The sequence below is a fragment of the Myotis nattereri genome (genome assembly GCF_964212035.1).
Source record: "Myotis nattereri genome assembly, chromosome: 2".
Classification (NCBI taxonomy): Eukaryota; Metazoa; Chordata; class Mammalia; order Chiroptera; family Vespertilionidae; genus Myotis; species Myotis nattereri.
Window position 1 is genome coordinate 146644733 of NC_138076.1, and position 21547 is coordinate 146666279.

Here is a 21547-nt window from a genome sequence, read left to right on the forward strand (position 1 = left end):
AGCCATGTGCATAAATAACTGTAGTGTAAGACTCCTTGTTAAACGAAGTTCAAGCAAAAGGCTATGAGAAGAAAGGAGAAATAATTTCTGACTAAGAGAAATGGGAGTGACCTTTGAGTGGGATTTTGAAGTATGGATAAGATTCAACCTCTGAAGGTAATACAGAAGGTTAACAAAGGTGGAAAGAAACAAAACATACTTGGGGAGCAGTGAGTAGCCTGGTTTGAACAGAGTGGAAAATGATGAGAGCAAAAATTGGAAGAAACCCTAGAGAGCGCAAGGATGCCAGGCTAACAACAACAACAAGAGCAATTACCATAAAATGGGCACTTATCAAGAGCCAGGCACGGTCTCAAGTGCTTCGTTTGTATTAATTCTAAAACACAGCTACAAGCTTTTAGGTCATAGATGTCCATGTCAGTTTTTCAGCAGGAAAATGACATACCAAAGCAAATTTTAAATATCACTTGATAACAACTTTCAGAATTGAAAAAGGGGAAATCTGGAGGCCGCAGAGACATTTAAGAGGCCTGCTGAAAGATGCAACCCAAGTTGTCTAGGCTTCCACTCTATAGTCTCCAGCCTCGTTTTGCACTCCCCCACCACACACCCCTTCCCTAACCGCCCACCCTAAACTGATCTGCAAACATGTTGTGCCCTTTCAAGCGCCCATGCTTTTTTACATCCCATTTATTATCTTTGCCTGGAAGGCCCACTCCACACTTTTCTTGTCCTTTGGGAATCTTAACCTATTCAAAGCTAGCTACTCCTTTATCTCTGCAAATGGCACTTTTTCCTGATAAGGTTACTTGCCATGTTGTATTTTAATTTAATGCTTAAAGTCATTATTTCTATTTATCTAACTCCAGCATCAAGCACAGCACCTTAGCTGGTCTCCAGGGAATACACAAAATCAATACCAAGGTAGCCAAAGGACCATGGATGATCAGTGAAGGCCTGAGAATGCCAGGAATTTGTAGTGCACAGAAACAAAGCAGGTGTGTGATGCTGGCAATGCTCAGTGTCCCAGGAGCAGAGGATCATTACTGTCTTTTTGTTTTTGTCTACATCTTCTCTTCCCTCCTACTATCACAGGACCTCAGTGCTGGGCATGGAATTCAGGCTGGACCAATTATAGGACCTTATTCAGAGTCATAGTGATTGGTTCAAGGAAGGCAGGCCACCTAATCCAGCAATTAAAAACAGTTGCTCTCTATTACCAACACATTTTAACAATCGGAAACTAGGAAAGAGTAGTCTTAGAACAAAAGACTATTCTCTATATGTAAGTCATTTGCCTTCATAAAGAATTCGCTTCATTGTCATTGATTCTCTTATCTTTCTGCTATCTCTGGTGAAACTTGGGTTAGATTTGGACTAATTCATGGAACTAGGGCATTAAGGACTATAGTGAGTTAAGTAATGGCTCTCAAAAAGGACACCCCCCCCCCCCCAAAAAAAAAAAGAGAAGATATGCCCAAGTCTTAGTACCTCACTCACAGACACAGAGATTGGCTTAAGGCAGGCAGGCCACCTAATCCAGGCTGAGATCCTTTCCTGAAAATGACTCACATATCACAGCTGATAGTGCCTGTGATTGTGACCTTATCTGGGAAAAGGATCTTTGCAGACATAATTACATGAAGGGTCTCAAGATGAGGTCATCCTATATCCTAAATCCTCATAACAAAAAGCAGAGGGATATCTAAGGAACAACAAGGGTTGTCAGCAGCCACCAGAAACTAGGAGAGAGGCCTGGGATGGATTGTCCCTTAGACAATGCAGACGGAACAAACCATCCCGCACCCTTATTTCTGGCCTCCAGACCTATGAGAAGATAAACTGTTATCTTGAACCACCCAGTTAGTGGTAATTTGTCAAGGCAGCCCTAGGAAACTAATACAGAGAGTTATTCAAATTTGAGATTGAGAAAAATGGCATTATGAAAATGCAAGAAAATGGAGGAATCTGTAGTCTGAGAAAGGCCATTGTGTTTGGTATTTTATGCTAGAAGAAAAGTATCAAAGTAATAGCACTCCAAACTTTGTGTTTCCTTTAGTTGAGAGCTGATAATGATATATTTCCATATAAGCTATATTTTTTATCAAGCTTGTTTGACCAAAATTATACCTGATCCAGAAGCCACAGTGATAAAAATTCTCCATTATTTGCTTTTAAAACCTCATTGACAGAAAATCATGAACATGTGAAAAGTAGCTTCACTTTTTTTTTGTACCTATCTTGCCTATAGCTCACATTGGTATCATTATTTGAATATATATGTACTATCATTTTATTAGTGATTATGAATGAAAGTAAAATTCAGGGCTACTGATGTAGAAAGGCTACCTTTTTTGTCATTGCTAAATCATTAACTGAGCTATATCATGGTCTATGAGAATATACACATTCTTTGTTATAGACAAAAGAAATTAGAACTTAAAACTGATTTTTATGTTTATTTTAATAATATGCAGAAACAAATAAGGAGTGAGTATATCTGAATCTGGGTTTCTGCAAGATCAGTCCAATATTTTATTCTAACTTTTTTCCATCAGACATAGTAAAGAACTTGAGTTGTTCTGCAAGCTGACATTTAAGCTTATGTTTTTAAAATTTTTATGTTTCTCATGTTTCTACTTCATTATATTGTGCAGTGAAAGCATCTCTGTTTCACTTAGCATTCTGTTGAATCTGCAGAGATCTTGCTACTTTAAATGTATATGCACTGTTCTTTGAGCATAAAAACCAGGCATTAAGTTGGAATGATGGAGCAGCGATTTCTGGCTTTTATAGAGATTAACAAGGCTTATTTCCTCCTACGGAGACCATCTAACTGACATGCTGTACATTGATGATCAAATACTAGATTGACAGATGCAAGGAACTCTCACATCTTGTCAGACATCCATTGGGTTTTTCCCAATACAGTAAATGATCTTTGGCTTTTTACGAGCTGCTGAGGAATGCTACATTCCATTAATTACTAGAGGCACTAGGGAAAGTCCTTAACCAAAATGTGAATGGATAGTAATATAGGAAACCAAAGACTAGAAAGAGAGCTATTTAGTATTAATGAGGTTATAGAGTAATTTGATTCATTATGGCTACTAGCTCCTATTGAATGGAACAATCAAAGTTCATTACCAGGCCTGACTTCCTGAATGGGAAACAGTAGAGATACTGTGCATATGACTCTCTAACCTACACCTTCATTTGAGCACTTTTTAAAAAAATGTTTCTTATCAGTAAACATTATCCTCTTCCTATTTTCTCTTCCTAAGGTAGCAATGCACACTGACAGACATTCCAAAAGAAATCATTTATAGTACCTATAGTACCTATAATGAAATCAGAAAATTATAACTGCTCATCTGACCAATTCCCTTAATACAATCTCACTCAGAAAGAAAAAAAGAAACACAACTGACATCACCTTAAAGCCTTTTCAATGACAAAAATGCAAAAACAAAAACAAAAAAAAATAAAACAAACAAACAAACCATCAAGTTGGGTTGCTGTTTACTCTCCATGGCCAATATCATTAAAATGAAATGCCAAGAATTCAATATATGTAAATTTTTCAGTTAAATTATTTATAATGGGAAATTCTCTCACCTTTCTGAAGTGAAATAAATGCAAATTTAATTCATTAGATAGCTACACTGATATTAAACCTTAGAGGAAATGTAAATGGAAATTGAAATATGTAGAAATGATATTTGTTTTGGTGACACAACAAATCAATCAGCATAAATTGTCAAGCTTAAAATATATCACTAAAATGTATTCTGCGTTGTCCATTACAAGGCATGCTTTTCTATTTAAAACACATCTTTCACAGGGGAATGAAAGAAGTAGGAATTATAGGTTCAAGCTGTTCTGAATGTCATGAACCTTGCAGCATGACATGTCCCACCTCTCAGAAGAGACCCCTAATGAAGACACTAATGAAGACAGAAGACCTAGCTTTAATCCTGGACTTTCCACCTGACAGTTCTATGACTTTGACTAAGTTACGTGACCTCTCTGAGCCATCGGGCCCCTCATCTGTATTAAATGGAGTTTAAACAGTGGACATGTAAGTATTAGGCAGGTCCCTACCATGAGAGTTTTATAAGAATCAAATGAAATAATGAGTTGGAATTGAAAATGCTTGGTAAATTATAAAACACTACAAAGCTGGCATGCCTTAGTAGCTACAGTCCCAGGCTGACAGCCTAGAAGTCTCATAGAATCAAGTACAATATCTACCCAAGCAGTCTTTTCTTGGCTGTCCTTATTCACTGAATTTCTGGGAAGTGGGCAGCCTATTAATATTTGTTGAGAGCCTACTATCTAGCCCCTTACATAGCCTAATTTAATCCCCATGACAATTCAGAGAGATAAGTTTTGCTATTCACATCCAACAAATGAGGAGAGAGACTCATGTTGATTAACTTGCCTAATTTCACTTGGTAATAACAGCAGAGATGAGATCCAAACCCAGCTATGTCTTGCTTCCATGCCCAAATTTTTCTCCACCTTAATTTATAAGCCCATCCAAATTTCTCCTTGGGCTAAAGTGCATTTGGCGTGAAAGAGTCAGAAGTGAAATATAAGCACAACCATAATCCTCTCCTGTGTACCAAGGTACCTGCTTAGCTTCCAGATTGGCAGTGTCCATTTCTGAGACCCCGGGGAGTTCAGGTGCCACTGCTGCCATCCAAAAGAATTTCAGGCCACTGCGGTGCCATATGCACATTTTCAACCTGTCTTTTTAAACTCTTGTTGAAGATGCAAAACCAGCCACCCCATGCGCCCAAATTTACCTAAATCTTCTTGGACCCTGAGAATCTAGCTGAGGGATCTCAGACTACACCATTGTCATGAGGATTTGGAAAGCGCAGTTGAAGATGGGCAGACCATTGGTGGACTAGGGCGGCAAGACTGTACAGTGCACTCAGGAACCAGGCTGCACAAACGCCGTGCTTTCCATTACTAGCTCTAGAACCTTTGGCAGTGTCCAGACCTCTGTGCACTCGTGCTTCTCATATAAATATTAAAATAGCACCTCAAAGTGTTGGGAGATACGTGAAGTCATGTACGGGGAGCACCTTACACAAAGAAAGTGCTCAGCTAATGAGTTTGGTGCTATTCAAAAGTGAAAAGACACAGTCTCTTCAATAAATGGTGTAGGGAAAATTGGACAGATACATGCAAAAAAAAAAAAAAAATGAAACTTGACCACCAACTTACACCTACACAAAAATAAACTCAAAATGGATAAAAGACTTAAATGTAAGACTAGAAACCATAAAAATCTTAGAAGACTCCATAGGCAGTAAAATATCAGACATATGTTGGGTAGCAATATCTTTACCGATACAGCTCCTAAGGCAATGGAAACTAAGGAGAAAATAAACAATTGGGACTACATCAAAATAAAAACTTCTGCACAGCAAAAGAAACCATCAACAAAACAACAAGAAAGCCCACTGCATGGGAAAACATATTTGCCGATGTTATATCCAATAAGGGCCTATTCTCCAAAATTTATAGGGAACTCATACATCTTAACAAAAGGAAGATAAACAATCCAATCAAAAAATGGGCAAAGGACCTAAAGAGACACCTTTTGAAAGTGGACATACAGAAGGCCAAGAGACATATGAAAACATGCTCAAAGTCACTAATCATCCAAGAGATGCAAATCAAAACAACAATGAGGTACCATCTCACACCTGTCAGAATGGCTGTCATCAACAAATCCACAAACAACAAGTGCTGGAGAGGATGTGGAGAAAAAGGAACCCTTGTGCACTGCTGGTGGGTGCAGCCACTGTGGAGAACAGTATGGAGTTTCCTCAAAAAACTAAAAATGAAACTCCCATTTGACCCAGTGATCCCACTTCTAGGAATATATCCCAAGAAATCAGAAGGGACATATGCACCCCTACGTTTAAGCAGCACAATTTACAATAGCTAAGATTTGGAAACAGCCTAAGTGCCCATCAGCAGATGAATAGATTGGAAAACTGTGGTACATCTACACAATGGAATATTACACTGCTGTAAAAAATAAAGAACTCTTACAATTCGCAACAACATGGATGGACAAGGAGAGCATTATGCTAAGCGAAACAAGCCAGTCAGAGAAAGAAAAATATCACATGATCTCACGCATTTGTGGAATATAATGAACAACATAAACTAATGAACAAAAATAAATCCAGAGACAGAGAAGCATCCAACAGACCACCAAACCTCAGAGGGAAGGTAGGGGAGGGTGGGGGTAGGAGGAGAGGTCAACCAAAGGGCTTGTATGCGTGCATATAAGCCTAACCAATGGACACAAACACCAGGGAGGTGAGGGCATGTGCTGGGGGGTGGAGGTCGCTGGGGAGTGTTCAATGGGGGGAACACTATATGTAATACTTGAAACAATAAAGAATTTTTTTAAAAAATGAAAAGACACAAGTCTTCCTCTCCACAATATCTACAAAAGCCTTCAGAGATTCAAGACTATTGCCCTATGAATTGTCAGCACCAGAGAAAATGTATAAAGAAAGAAAAAAAATTGTATGTTAGGCCAGCAGTAGGATGAACAGAAATTATCTGAGGGGAGAAAAAGCATAATTAAATACAATTTAAATCACAATTTAAATTTATCTTAAAGGGTCTATTTTTTTTTTTCTTTCAGAAAATGCCAGTGCATTTAGCATTATGTAAACATTGTGTGTCATTGATTTGTTTGTTTGTTCATTCATTTTCTACTTCAGACATGGAATGATTTTGTTTAAAAAAAAAACACACAAAACTGTTCAAATGTGGACCACTGAACATTTTATTACAAAATCACTAAAACCGTATCATTAACTGTGCTTGTTACTCAGTGATTGAGTGAAGCAGCACTTTAAAACATCTAAAACATCCAGAAAACTAAATTCATGACCTCAAAAAAAGCAATAATTGTTTTGCAAATTAAAATCCTTTATCCCCACTCCAGCCAGTAACTTAATCTTCCGGCTGTAAATGTGGTGTGCAATGCCAATAACCGGAAGGAGGAATCACGCATCATTTTTCCTTGGTGCAGCAAAATATCTCCAGTTGACAGTTATTAATTTCTAGTCAAATTATCCTGGAATAGGGTCAGAGAGAACTAATGGTTTTATTTTACATCCCAAGAAGTGTTGGGTTTCAGTATTCAGGATGCAGCACTTTGTAAAGAGAGCTGCCTGGGAAACCAGGAGACCTACAGATCCTCCCCCAACATATTACTCAGATTATGAAGTGTATTAACCCTCCTCCACTTCGCAGGCACTTTCCCACAAAGTATATTAAAATGATCAAAATTGGTCACTTATTCTTGACCTGCACTGAGGGAAATGTACAAAGATTTAACTTATCTAAAAATACAAACATCTGGTTATATATGAGTGACCAAGGATTTAAAAAGCTGTTATTGTTTTCACTCACTCTTCAAATTTGTCTTTGATTTTGGAATTTAGCCTAGTAAATATGCCATAAATATGCACAAAGAAGTAAAAGAGATTATGAGAGTATTAGTTATATAAAGGGTCTTTTTACCCTTAGTTTCCAGTTAGGTGGTCCGTGTAATGTGAGTTATATCATGATAAAATTAATTGCTTTATTCAACTCACATGTAATCCTTTTAACTGGCTCAAAGAAATTTAAACAAATTGAATTTTATGGTGTTGCATACAAATAATGTCCAACAATCCTGTTTTGGACTTTACAAAGTTGTGCTGCCCATGCAGGTACATCATTCAGGCAAGGATAAGGAACATATTGGAATTTAATAGTTGCAGGTGTGATATACCCAACAGCCTGGCAAATAAAAAGATCTAGATTCACATCTAGTATCCATGTTCCACCTCTATTATTGGGGCCTTGGGCAAGTCACTGCCTCTCTTTGAACCTCAGTACTGTCTCTTCAAAAATTCATTGAAAATGATACCGATTAATTAGGAAACAGCAACAAATATATTGTGAGTTTAAGAGAAATGTCTAGGAAAGTGCCTTTGCTAACTTTAGTGTACCCTAAAGATATTATGTTACTTTGAACAGCTTTACTGAGATATCATTCATATACCATATAATTCACCCATTTCCAGGATACAATTCAATATTTTTATTATATTCATAGGATTGTGTAACCATCACCACAGTCTAATTTGAAAATATCTTTGTCTCCCCTAAAAGTTACCCATAGCCATTGACAGTCACCCTCAACGTCCCTGACTCTTTCCATCCCGATATCTAGGCAACCAAAAAGCTGGTTGCTCTTTCTATATATATTTGTCTATTCCACACATTTCACAATAATGGAGTCATATAATATTTAATGCTTTGTGACTGGTTTCTTTCATTTAGCATAATTTTTATAAGATTTATTCATATTATAGCATGTATCAGTACCTGACTTCTTTTTATTACCAAATAATGTCCTATTATACAGATATACTACATTTTATTTACCCATTTATCAGCTACTGAACATTTGGGTTGTTTACATTTTTGGCTATTATGAATAATATAATGTTTCTATGAACATTCATATACAAGTGGATGTGTGTTTTAATTTCTTGTGGTAAATAACTAAGAGTGTAGCTGCTGGATTCTATAAATCTGTCTTTAACATTCTGAGGAACTGCCAAACTATTTTTCAAAACAAGATTTAACATAATACATTCACCAGCAATGTATAGAAATATCAATTTACATTTTCGCCAACACTTATTATTGTCTACTAGAGGCCCGATGCATAAAATTCATGCACTGGAGGGGGGAGGGTGTCCTTCCATCCAGCCTTCACCCTCTCCAATCTAGGACCCCTCGGGGGATGTCCGACTGCTGGTTTAGAGGGATCAGGCCTAAACCAGCAGTCAGACATCCCTCTCACAATCTGTGACTGCTGGCTCCCAACTATTCACCTGCCTGATTGACCCTAACCACTCCCCTGCCAGCCTGATTGATGCCTAACTTCTCCCCTGCCAGCCTGATCGCCCCCAACTGCCCTCCCCTGCAGGCCTGGTCCTCCCCAACTACCCTCCCCTGCAGGCCTGGGCCCCCTCAACTTCCCTCCCCTGCAGGCCTGGTCACCCCTAACTCACTCCCCTGCTGACCTGGTCCCCCCCAACTACCCTTCCCTGTCAGCCTGGTTGCCCCTAACTGCCCTCCCTCCCCTGCTGGCCTGGTTGCCCCTAACTGCCCTCCCCTGCCAGTCATTTTGTGGCTGCTATCTTGTGCCCACATGGGGGTGGCCATCTTGTGTGGGGGTGTGACAGTCAATTTGCATATTACCTCTTTATTATATAGGATTTTTAAAAATAATCCTAGTGGGTTTGAAGTAGTATGACATTGTGGCTTTGATTTGCATTTCCCTATTGATTAATAAATTGAATATCTTTCATGTGCTTATTGATTATTTGTATAGCTTCTTGGGAGAAATGGGCTTATTTGCTGTTTTGTTGAATTGTAAGAGACCTTTATATAGAGCTACAGGTCCCTATCAAATATATGATTTACTAATATTTCCTTCCATTATATGGGCTTTTTGCTTACTTACTGTTATCTCTTGACCTACAATGTTTTAATTTTGATGAAGTTCAATTCATCTATTTTTTTTTCTTTTATTGCTTTTGGTATTGTACTAAAAAGGTTTTGCTGAGAGCAGCTCATAAATATTTACTCCTAAGTCTTCTAAGAGTTATATAGTTTTTGCTCTTATATTTAGATCTATGCTCCATTTTGATTATATTTGTTTAGAGTATGAGGTAGGAGTCTGACTGCATTGTTTTGTCAACTTAATATGTCCAATGCAATATATATTCATTAGAAAAAAATCCAAAAATATATACAAAAAAAGGAATAAAGTGAACAAACAAAAAATCCTACAATCCTATTTATTTTAGAATAACTACTTTTATCATCCTGGTTTATATGCTTCCAAAAATCTCATTAATTTTTAATGGGATCACATAATTCACATAGTTTTTAGGCAACTTTTTTCCTTTGATAATTGTAAACTTATTTACATATCAGTTTTTTTAACTTGACTTTTCTTAACTTCAAGTTTCCCAGCTGTATAATAACAAATAGTTGTGATGATAAAATGAAATAATGGTATAAAGCCATTTTTAAGACTTTATTAATAGAGTAAATTAGTTTTGTTTTTATTATTGTTGTTTTTATTGAAATGGATTTTTCAAATATTCTGTAAGAACCCTTATCATGTTACATTATCAAATTAGCAATTTTTAAAATGCCTACGTCCCCTGAAGTCTTCAAGAGTAGCTGTCTATATTTTTAGGTCCCCAAAGCCTGGCACAGTTCCTGGCCCATATCAGTGCTCAATAATTGTTGGAATTAATGTTTACTACTAATATCTGTAAATATTTTTAGAAGTGGCCTACTGTTATTCTTTTATCAAGTTAATATTATTAAATATTTGATAATATAGGTTTAAAATTATTATATCTCCCTGATAGATTGACCCTTTTATCATTATAAAATGTCTCTATCTCTAGTAACAATTTTTGCTTTAAAGCCTACTTTGTCTAATATTAGCATACCCATTTCACTCTCTCATGGTTACTCTTTGCATTGTATATATTTTTTAATCTATTACATAACTAAGTCCCCTCAACCAGAACTGTGGAGCTATTCACCCTTATGGTATGCCTTTCTCCAGAGCAGAACCCCAGCATCACTGCATTGGAGCTGATAGTGGCAGCCTCTGGTCTTCTCTTCTTGTCACTCTTGATGGGCAACCTCTATCATATGAGAGAGTGTGGAGGGGTGGTTGAGTACCAATATTTGAAGCCTGCCACACCTGAGATAGAGTTTCCACCCTAAAATGGAGGCTGGCTATGTTCTGGGACTGCCCCCTGAGTTGGAGGGGAACTGCCCCCTTCTGAGCTCTAATCAATCTCTCAAGGAAGATTTCAGATGAGTGACAAGACAGCAGTGTTGAAGCAAAGTATACAAATTGATTAAGAATACATTAGGCATAAAGCATAAGTGGGCAACTCAGCTATTCTGAGTCCCAACCTGGTGGGGGTTCAAGTGTTTTATATCTCTTTCCCCTATAGGTTTTAAAGCTTCCATGTGGATATTTGGGGTAGCAGACTAGGTACCGCAGTCTTATCCTACATTGTTGTGGCTTATCTCAGAATGTTTGTACATACATCTAGTCATCTTGTTTGGCAAGTCCTAAGGCAGCTGACTTCTTTGTTTAGTGTAGTGGTCGGCAAACTCATTAGTCAACAGAGCCAAATATCAACAGTACAACGACTGAAATTTCTTTTGAGAGCCAAATTTTTAAACTTAAACTATATAGGTAGGTATATTGTTATTAACTTAATTAGGGTACTCCTAAACTGGCCTTTGCTAAAAATGTCCTCAATCTGATTGAGGTACATTCCCTGAGGTCGACCCCTTCCAACTCTCCCATCCTCATCTCATGCGTGAATCGCGCGTGCCTCCCCCGCGCTGCTTATCCAAAGGCCCGCCTGCACCGCGTCTCCCATCACCCAACCGACAGACACGCCCCACTTCTTCTAATGCCACTTCTTCAAAATAGACTCGCCCAGGCTGAAAACCGACTTCTGCGCATGGGCCATGAAGTTCAATCGCACTGTGCGTGCACGCCCACATGTGGTATTTTGTGGAAGAGCCACACTCAAGGGGCCAAAGAGCCGCATGTGACTCGAGAGCCGTGGTTTGCCGACCACTGGTTTAGTGGATGAGCTAAAACTCCCCTTTTGTCCCTTTTCCCCCCTTTCCTGCCCTAACATCCCCCAAGTAATACCACCTAAATGCTTTGGGGGTTTTGTTGTTTGTCCCCCAGATTTTAACTGTCTTTGGGTTTAGCGGGCACAAATGGCATTAATTGGGCCTTGGCTCTCTGTTTTCCCAGGCCAAGGTGATTTAAGCTATGTATTCTCTGGTTAGGGAGGAAAGGTATAAACCGTTTGCTCTCAAGTGTCCTTGGTTGGGGAAGATAAGGTCTTGTGTTTCACAAGCTGGCTGCAAGCTACCCAAACGGCTTGGTCTTGCTTAATTTTCTTGTTTCACTTTCCCCATTCCACTTGCTCAGAAATTTTCCTAGCTTCTTACTCTCCTGCCACAGATGGAGTAAAGGGCAATCTGGTCCTCTTGGAATTGCCTGCCTAGAATAGAGCTGGGGCTAGTGGGGAGGGAAGGATAACAAATGCTGGCAGCCTGCCCCTTCTGGGATGAAACTGTAGCTTCAGACTGGGAGCTGGGGAGCTGGGGAGCTGGGGAGCTGGGGAGCTGGGGAGCTGGGGAGAAAGGGAGCTCCCATCTCCTTGGCCATACCTGCCCATATTAAAGAACACCAGGTAGAATTTTATAACATGAGAATGGTGACAGAACAAGTAGTGACTGAAACACCAGCCTCCCCTGCTTTTACCAAGATTTAGTAGATTTTCTTGAATGTATGCTTCTCCATTTGTTTTATACCCAGAGAACAATTTCCAGAGACTTTAAATAAATTTTTTATAATTTTCATCAGTTAAATTGTTGCATAGGGTCCACTTATCTCCTTACTTGCCATCCCCTTTATTATGATATTTTTGTGTTACTGAAATTTCTAACACTGGAAACTTTCGAGTCAAAAGCATTATAGACTCAGAAACATCCCCTTTGAAGATTTCAAAATTCTTGTTTATAAGGCAGAAGTTGAAAAAAAAGAAAAGGCCTCAGGGTGCTGATGCCTTCAGGCAGGTGCCAAAAGAGAAGTGAAGTCTTTAAGAATAACAATAAGAGTTTCAGATTGTGCTGATAATGTTCTCAGGACAGTGATGATTGCAAGTTGACCAGGGGGTAGGGCTGCTCTCAGATCTGTTTCTGAGGAGGACCTGCAAGTTCACTAGTAGTAAATAGCAGCCAAAAAGTTTGCTTTTTGTTTGTTTGTTTGTTTTTTTGTTTTATGGAACCCAGGTTAAAATAAAACCCAAGACCACTCAGTACTATGATATAACCAATAGATCTTGGTGCTTATCCTCTGCCTAGTATCTGGGGAAAGGATAAGTTTTTAGAGGGAAGAGGAGGGGAAAATGGAGGAGAACAAGAAAGGAGGGTGCTGGGTTGGTAGGCAAAGCTGTCTCTGGAAGCAAGGAGTGGGAGAGTTCTTGTTTCTATAGTATTTATCTGACATTTAGTGTCCCCTGGGAGGGGACTAATGCTATGGGGGTGGGGACTGCTAGACAGGTAGCACCAATGGATAGGCATCAATCAGCCAGCTGCTAAGTTTCAGTGATGTTATTAATTTTAGAATAAAGCAGTACTTCCATTGACACTTTTTGCCCTACATAGATTATGGCTGGATTTAGGTATAGAATTGGCTTTCTAGGGCTTAAACAACAGAAGTATTGTTATGCCCAGAGTTTGGGGTCCCCAATAATCCACCACCAGGGAGCCTCTTCCGATGCAAAAGCAAGGAGTCTTTATTAATCAATCCTAGGATTGGCTCCCAGCCTCTGTCTGACGTAGCGGTAAGGCGAGAGAGCGTGCCCCAGGAGAACAAAGGTTATATAGGGCTAGTTATTTGGGTGGGCTTAGGGGGTGACGTGAGTTACAGAGATTGGTCATTTAGGTCAGGGTTTTTCATCAGGGTCTTACAGCACAAAGGTCAGGAAGTGACCAGCACATTCTGAGGCTTGGGCCGTCCCCCACTATAGCCTTATCAGGACCTTAGCTGCATTCCTGGAGCTTCATTGGTCCACTCAGGTGGTGGCTGGGGGACTTAGGTCAATACCGGCATTCTTGTGGTCACTCAGAAAAGGAGGGGGCTTGGGCTGAGGGCCCAGCCCTACAAGGCAAGATAAGGGAGAGGGAGGGGAGTATGTTTCTGCTTTGTCCTTTCAGTATATTCTCTCACAGTCTGGAAGCTGCAAGTCCAAGATCAAGGTGTTGGCAGGTTTAGTTTCTCCTGAGACCTCTCTCCTTGCTTGCAGATGGTCACTTCCTTACTATGTCTTCCAATAGCCTTTCCTCTGTGTGTAAGTAACCTGATATCTCATACTCTCCCTTTAAGGACACTAGTTCATAGTGGATTAGGCTTGTACCCTTATGACCTCAATTAACTAATTACCTCTTTAAAGACCTCAAAATAGCCCTAACTGATTTGGCTCAGTGGATAGAGCATAGGCCTGCAGATTGGAGGGTCCCAGGTTTGATTCCAGTCAAGGGCATGTACCTTGGTTGTTGGCACACCCCCAGTGGGAGGTGTGCAGGAGGCAGCTGATTGATGTTTCTAACTCTCTATTCCTCTCCCTTTCAATCTGTAAAAAGTCAATAAAATATATTTTTAAAAAAAATAAAGACCTCAAAATAGAGTCACAATGGGGGTTAGGATTTTCAGATATGAATCTGGAGACAATTCATTTCACAACAGGTATTATGTATACAAATGTCAGGAAAAGTTTGAATAACTTTAGAATGACAAAAAAAGAGAGGAAAGAAATTGGGGTTCTGCCTAGCTCAACCTTTGGTTGTCTTTAACTAGCCTACTTAGAATTGCAAGATGTAATGAAAAAGTTCCCTCTCAAAAGTTATGCAAATGATTCCTTTTTGTACAAAAGCAGATAGCTTTTGTCCAAAAGAGAATATAAATATCTGTAAGTTAAATTCTCCTTTAACTAACTGTAACATCTACTGGCCACCTCATAAATTAATGAGTTAAATAAAATATTTGACATACTCATTTTATAATTGTATGAAAATCATGATTTTACCTTTTAACAAATATGATCCTTTAACACTAATATTGAGGGTTATTTAGAAAATATTATTACTGCTGTCCCAATTTTTCTGTCCTTCAGTGTTTTTTTCCTCCCTTTTCTAACTTTTCTTCTCTCTTCACTGAACTTAAACTCCAGGGTTAGAAATGGAAAGTAGCAGGTACACCGAACATTGATGATGGACAAGGAAACAACGAAGGCCACTATCAGAATTCTGTCATATTTCAATAAGGAGTCATGTTACTGAAGCTTTTCATGTCATAGACCAATGATACACACCCACACCCTACTCCAGTGATGGCGAACCTATGACACGTGTGTCAGAGGTGACACACGAACTCATTTTCTTTGGTTGATTTTTCTTTGTTAAATGGCATTTAAATATATAAAATAAATATCAAAAATATAAATCTTTGTTTTACTATGGTTGCAAATATCAAAAAATTTCTATATGTGACACGGCACCAGAGTTAAGTTAGGGTTTTTCAAATTTCTGGCACGCGGAGCTCAAAAGGTTCGCCATCACTGCCCTACTCTATCAGAAAAAAAGGTACATATATATTTAAATTTATTTTGTAAAATTTAAAATCTTTGTTCTAGATCTTTCAAAGTTCCTGTTTAAATATTAAAATTAAAAATTTATATAGTTAGCCCTGGCTAGCGTTGCCCAGTGGTTAGAGTGTCAGCCCGCTCACCAAAGAGTTGTGGGCTCAATTCCCAGTCAAGGGCAAGTACCTGGCTTGCAGGTTCGATACCCTGTCTTAGTTGGGGTGCATGTGGGAGGCAATCAATTAATGTGTCTCTCACATCAATGTTTCTCTCTCCCTTACCCCTTCCCTTCCACTCTATAAAAAAAAAAATCAATGGAAAAAATATCCTTGGGTGAGGATTAACAAAAAAACACGCCCCCCCCAAAAAATTTAAATAGATAAGATAGTTTAATTAACTGGAAAAAGTTTAAAAAAATATTTAATTTGCAGTTATTATAAATTTCTCAACCAGTCTTAAATAATGGCATAGTTTTTTTTCTTTTTAAATCTTAAAAATGTCTATGCCTTGTCTTGAAACACTTTTTTTCTTGATTTCCTTAGCCAACAATTCAGTGATCATAAGCATTCAAGCAACATGAAGTATTTAATCAACACTTGCATAAATGCATCAAAAAGCACTGCGTAAGCAGAGATAACTTTAAGCAAATATGTACTATTCTTATAAGCCGTTTGTTTGAAAGTGGGTTTGTTCCAGGATATAGTGTAAAATAGTTTTAACCTTATGTGACAGCAACTTACCTCCATCTCTCACCAAGGTGAACCTGTACCCAACATATTTAACATCACAAATGTTTGCTACTATTTTTAATGTAGAATGAATCTTTAGGAAGGGAAATCAGATAGAGTAAATAACCTACTACATTAGATTATCCAAAGTCATCTTTACTCTTTTCCAACTGTACAAACAAATTAATTTGCTTTCTTGCCTTGGCATTTATGAATGCAAATTTAATCACCTAAATTTAGACTTCCTGGGAGACAATTTGAAACCACGTTGTGAACATGACTTTCACATACGGTTTGTTCCTTTTTCCTGAATTAGAAAGTGAAATTTAAAAAAAAAAAATCTATGCTGTATTAGACCCTAGGCAAAATCAACAGCTCTGCCATCTCCCGTTAAGTTGATTCAGGGCTCTGGGGAACCATGTCACCATCTGGGCTGGAGTGCATATGGTCAGAGGGAGGCCTGGGAGAGTGTCCTCAAAAAGACCCCAGCTGGCTGAGCAGCCACCTGTTACCAAGATGAGCGAGGGCACAATATATCGTATTCCTCATAATCCATCTGTTTCTAGTCTCTGAATATTCAATTCTGTCATGGCAGGGTACACCGACAACAGGAGAGGACTGGCTCAGAGAGGACAAGACTACAAATCCTGCTAAACAGAAGACATCTACAAGTTCCACATGATGAGAGACAAGGAGGCTGGTTTGCAAAGGTCAAAGGAGGCAGAGGTAGCAAGCCTGGAGAAGCAGAAAGCCTGGGAGCTCAAAGAAGTCCTAAGAGCAGCACTGACGAGCTGTGTTGAAGACTCAAATGGCAGCTGAAAACAAGTGTCTCTGAATCCAGAGACGTTGATTGTGGTTCCAAAACAGATACTTTGAGATTAATTCAACTCCTGATTAAAGCAAACATATAGAATCTAGGATGGATATATAGGCCCAATGGCAAATATAATAATTAGCAATAGCCAATACTTACATAGCATCTAATAAGTACTTGGCATAATTTAACCAACTCAGTCTTCACCATAACTCTGTGAGGCAGAAACTATTATTATTCTCTATGTGGAGATGAGAGAAATTAGGTGCAGACGACCTGAGTAACTTGCCCAAGTCACCTAAGTGGTAGAGCTGGAGGTGAAGCCCAGCGGTCTGTAGCCTTCACCACTGCATGCCTCTCTCACTCCCTTTCAGCTTGCTGTCTTCATTTTTATTCTATATCCCCCTTTCCCTATTCCACCCCTTCACCCTGATTTTCCCTTCCTATACATCATGAATGTCAGCTTGGTCATTTATGGTGGAACCTGAGCCAATGATAGCAAATATATGGGACTTACTCTGATCCTCCTCCACCCAATTAGCTTGAGTTGAAATGAGGAAGGATTTGACCTAGCCAGTTTGGCTGTGAGTGTCAGCCCACAGGCTGAGGGGTCTTAGGTTCAAATCTGATCAAGGGCATATACCTCAGTTGCAGGCTCAATCTCTGGTCCTGGTCAGGGCATGTAGGAGGCAATCAATCAATGTGTGTATCTCTCTCTGTCTCTACCCTTCTCTTCTACTTTCTCTAAAAATATCAATGGGAAAATATCCTCATGTGAGGATTACAAAAAATAAAGAAGAGAGAGAGAGGGAGAGAAAGAGAAAGAAAGAAAAAAAGAAAGAAAGGAAGGAAGGAAGGAAGGAAGGAAGGAAGGAAGGGGAAGGATTCTTGCTTTTTGGCTGTAGAAGTTTGGCTTTTGAGTGTCTGAACTGTGTGTGTGTGTGTGTGTGTGTGTGTGTGTGTGTGTAAAGGGCAGGGAGAAGGATCTAGAAGGTGGAAAACAGCTGAAGGTTGAAGGTGGAAGCTAGCAGAGTTGTGTTTAGGAGGAACTCGCTGAGACCTGTGGTTTATACAGGCTGAGGGGAGCCCATGTGATAAAATGTGGAACAGTTGGGGAAAGGGCAGCAGAAGGGACTGAGGCACTCAGCACAGCATCAGTAAGTGACAGTGGTGAGATGCCTCCTCCTGTGACTCGCAGGGAGCAGACATCAAAGAGACAAAAGCAGATTAATGGCTTTGTTCTTCAGGTCTCCTGAGAACTCCCCCAGAGATGCCTAGAAATAGACAGGGGAGATTTTGAATGGCAGCAGGAGAAAGTTGAAACCCCACAGTCGTGCAGGTAAACAACACCAAGCAGCAAAATGCAGGTGTTTATGTCACCATGACCTCCTTGTTTGCAGAGGCTGGAGAGGCCTGGGGACATCGTAGCTGCTGCATTCACAGGACTAGGAAAGAGCAAGAGCAATGCAATATAAACCAGCCCTTCAAGCATGTCGAGCACAGCTACCGACACAATCTACTAATAAAGGGCAACTCGACATTTTTTCAGAATAGTTTATACTCTACAAGGCCTTCCCTCTTGAGGTTTTATTTTTATAATCATTTTTTAGAAATTGAATTTTAACCATATATTAAAGTGATTGTCCCTTTGTTATTGACTCTGTCTCACAGCGTGCAAATGTTTGTGCATTTCTTCCACTAGCGCTGACATTTGGTGCTCAAACTTGTCCCTCTGGATGTGGTTCAATTCAAATCCTAAGAAAATTAACTGCTAGCTTTTAACTATCCCATTGAGCTTGGGCCTTCTCAGGTTGCCTAAAGACAGATTCCAAGGACCAGGGGGCATGAAGGGTAAAAATCAGAATAAACACTTTTGATCTAAGCTTATGTGACTGGACCATATGTAATAGCCCTGCAGTCCTTCTCCTATTTTCTATTTTGTACATATCTTTTTCGGTCATCAGATGTAGCAAAAAGTTGTAGGGGGGAAACAGTCCTTTAAAAATGCTCAAAAGGATGAAGTATGAGCAGATGTCCAAGAGAAAGATAAAATAACATTGCGAGTAAAATGCAGAGATTTATTGACACACTTTAGCAAGCTGTAATAGGAAATGTTGGGGACCTTAGAGTACAGCACTAAAAGAGAAAAGGTAAAAAGTCATATTTTTATCTCATTGTATTCAATAAATCATGTCATTCCACTCGCTTCCAAGAAGTTTGTTCACTTACTATAAATTGTACTTAGTTGTCAAGCCCTGTTCATTATACGCAAAATACTTTCTCCTACATGCTTTACTATACGTAGATAAGCATATTACATATAATAAGCATATAGGTATTAATAGCATATCATACTTTATTTTAAAATAAAGCTATTAAGATAACATATTCACTTCTTTTTTTAAATTATCATTTGGAACAGTAATAGAATAACTACATGCATAAGTCACTTAATTCCATAAGAAAGGAATAATATTAAAACATAGTTCATGTAGTTCTATTTTAAAATATAGAGGATATGGTTGGTGTTAGAAAAAAAAGGTCAACTCTTTCTATACATGCTGGTAGAATAAGATGTAGTATATCATTTACCTGGTAACATGAATTAAATTAGTAAGTATGCACTGAGCACCAACTATGAATTTGGCACTTTGAGTATAGAAATCTAGAACTCAAGGAGGGCTCAAGTCAGAGATAAATATGAAAATTTTCTTAATATACATACTATTTATTTTATTTTTTATTATTGACAGTATTACATATGCCTCCCATTTCCCCCCTCCATCCAGACTCCACCCCACCCCAGGCCTTCACCACATCATTGTCTGTGTCCATGGGCTGTGCTTATGTGCATATATGTTCTTTGGTTATACTCTTTAAAGTCAGAGCAATGGGTGAAATTACCCAGATGAAAGTCAATATGAAGAAGATAAGCAAGAACAGAGCCTTGGAGTACTCCAATATTTAGAAGGAAAGAAGCTGAGAAGCCATCAAGGGAGACTGAGAAAAAATAAAAATAAAAAACCGGAAAGTGTACTGCAAGGAAGGCAAGGAGAAAGTGTTTCACAAAAGAGAAATTAATCAACTGATTCATGCTCCTGAGAGGTAAAGTGAGATGGATGGAGAGAGTTAACCACTGCATTTCGTAAGATGAAAGCCATTGTGTCAAATGACTGAGGAAGCCAAAATCAGCCTCTGGGGGAAGAGGGTTAGCTTTGCTTAAGAGTAGATCTGCGGCTCCACCAGTGACGGGAGAAGGACAAGGACAGAAGATACAGGTAACATTGTCATTGAAAAAGAGTCAAACAGAAGATATACAGTAAGTGGACATTAAAGTAAAGGCTGTAGATTATGAGAGATATTTGGAGGGAAGTGGTATATTCAGAACTGCATGCTAGATTGGCTCGGCTGAAACAGAACTGGAGAGAGGGAGTTGTCCCGGCAACAGATGGCAATGGCTTCAGTATCAAAAAGTCCGAGTTTTTACAGGAGGAAGATGGCACATTCACATTGAGATAACTCTAGGAGGGTTTCTTTAGAAAGAAATTCATTTTCACAATCTGAATAAGGTTAGGGAACCACAATGGATAGCGCAGAAATCTGGAACTAAAAGCTGTAAAGTTAAAACCAACGTCCTGCCCTAGCCAGTTTGGCTCAGTGGATAGAGCATCAGCCTGTGGACTGAAGGGTCCCGGGTTCCATTCCGGTCAAGGTCATGCCCCTCAGTAGCAGACTCAATCCCCAGTTCTGGTCAGGGTGCGTGCGGGAGGCAACCAATCAATGTATCTCTCTCACATCAATGTTTCTTTCTCTCTGCCTCTCCCTTCCACTCTGTCAAAAAGTCAATGGGACAATATCCTCTGGTGAGGATTAATAAAAATAAAAAAATAAAACCAACCTCCCTCCCCCTCAGACTCAAGGGAAGATGGGAAAGATAGAGTAAAAAATTCAGAAAGGAAGCTGGAGAAAGCAACTCCCATAGGAGAAACAGGGAAATATTTGACTTCTTAAACTCTATTAATTATTCTTATAAAAAAATTAAAAGAAGTTTTGTTGAGATATTACATGTGCCAGAGACTGTATTAAGTTTACATTATTAAACTTCTCATCGACTCTATGAAATGGATACTCCCTGAGGAAACCAAGGGACTAAGTACCTTGACCCCACTCTCCTTCCTCCATCAGAACTGTCAAGGCTCCCCATTGGCCACAACCACAGTTAATCAAGAACAAGGTATCCCACTCACAGAAAGAGAAGAGTCTTAGCACCAAAGAAACAAGCAGAACCTGGGCACACACGAGACCTAAGCCTACCATAGAGATAAAGGTAAATTAAAATCCAAATCTGGTTGCAGCCCTCTCACCAAGCATCTGTCATGATGAATTACCTCCCCACATAGGTTGCTTGCGGAAGGAGGCAGCACTGTGAGGCCAATGCAAATATCTGCTCCTCTTAGCATTTGATATCCTCACTCAATATTAATGAGAATGTCCCAGGGTTGTCACAAATGGAAACTTTATGAACTGTTGGTAATTTCTTATTGAAGATTCGTAATAGCTTGCAGTTTTGTGATTCTAACAACTCTAGTGATTGGAGGTAGCTGTCATATAAGCAAAGACAAAGACTAGAGGAAGTTTGACTTCGTTTTCAATATTTAAAAAAATAAACAGAGACCTGGTAACAC

At 39.1% G+C, this 21547-nt stretch overlaps 1 protein-coding gene across 2 annotated transcripts in view; it reads left to right on the forward strand.

The window, feature by feature from the left end:
• LOC308513336 (uncharacterized protein) overlaps positions 1-17724 on the forward strand; it is an 84343-nt gene extending 66619 nt beyond the window's left edge. Inside the window, exon 3 of one of the 2 annotated variants that reach the window (XR_013995528.1) lies at positions 16644-17724. Coding sequence is in view for 1 of the 2 variants with exons in the window: in XM_081083288.1 (XP_080939414.1) it covers positions 16644-16848 (205 nt within the window). In the remaining variant the exon portion in view is untranslated. The remainder of the gene's footprint in view (positions 1-16643) is intronic. The other variant, XM_081083288.1, reaches the window with a different exon arrangement.
• The last annotated feature ends 3823 nt before the right edge of the window (positions 17725-21547 follow it).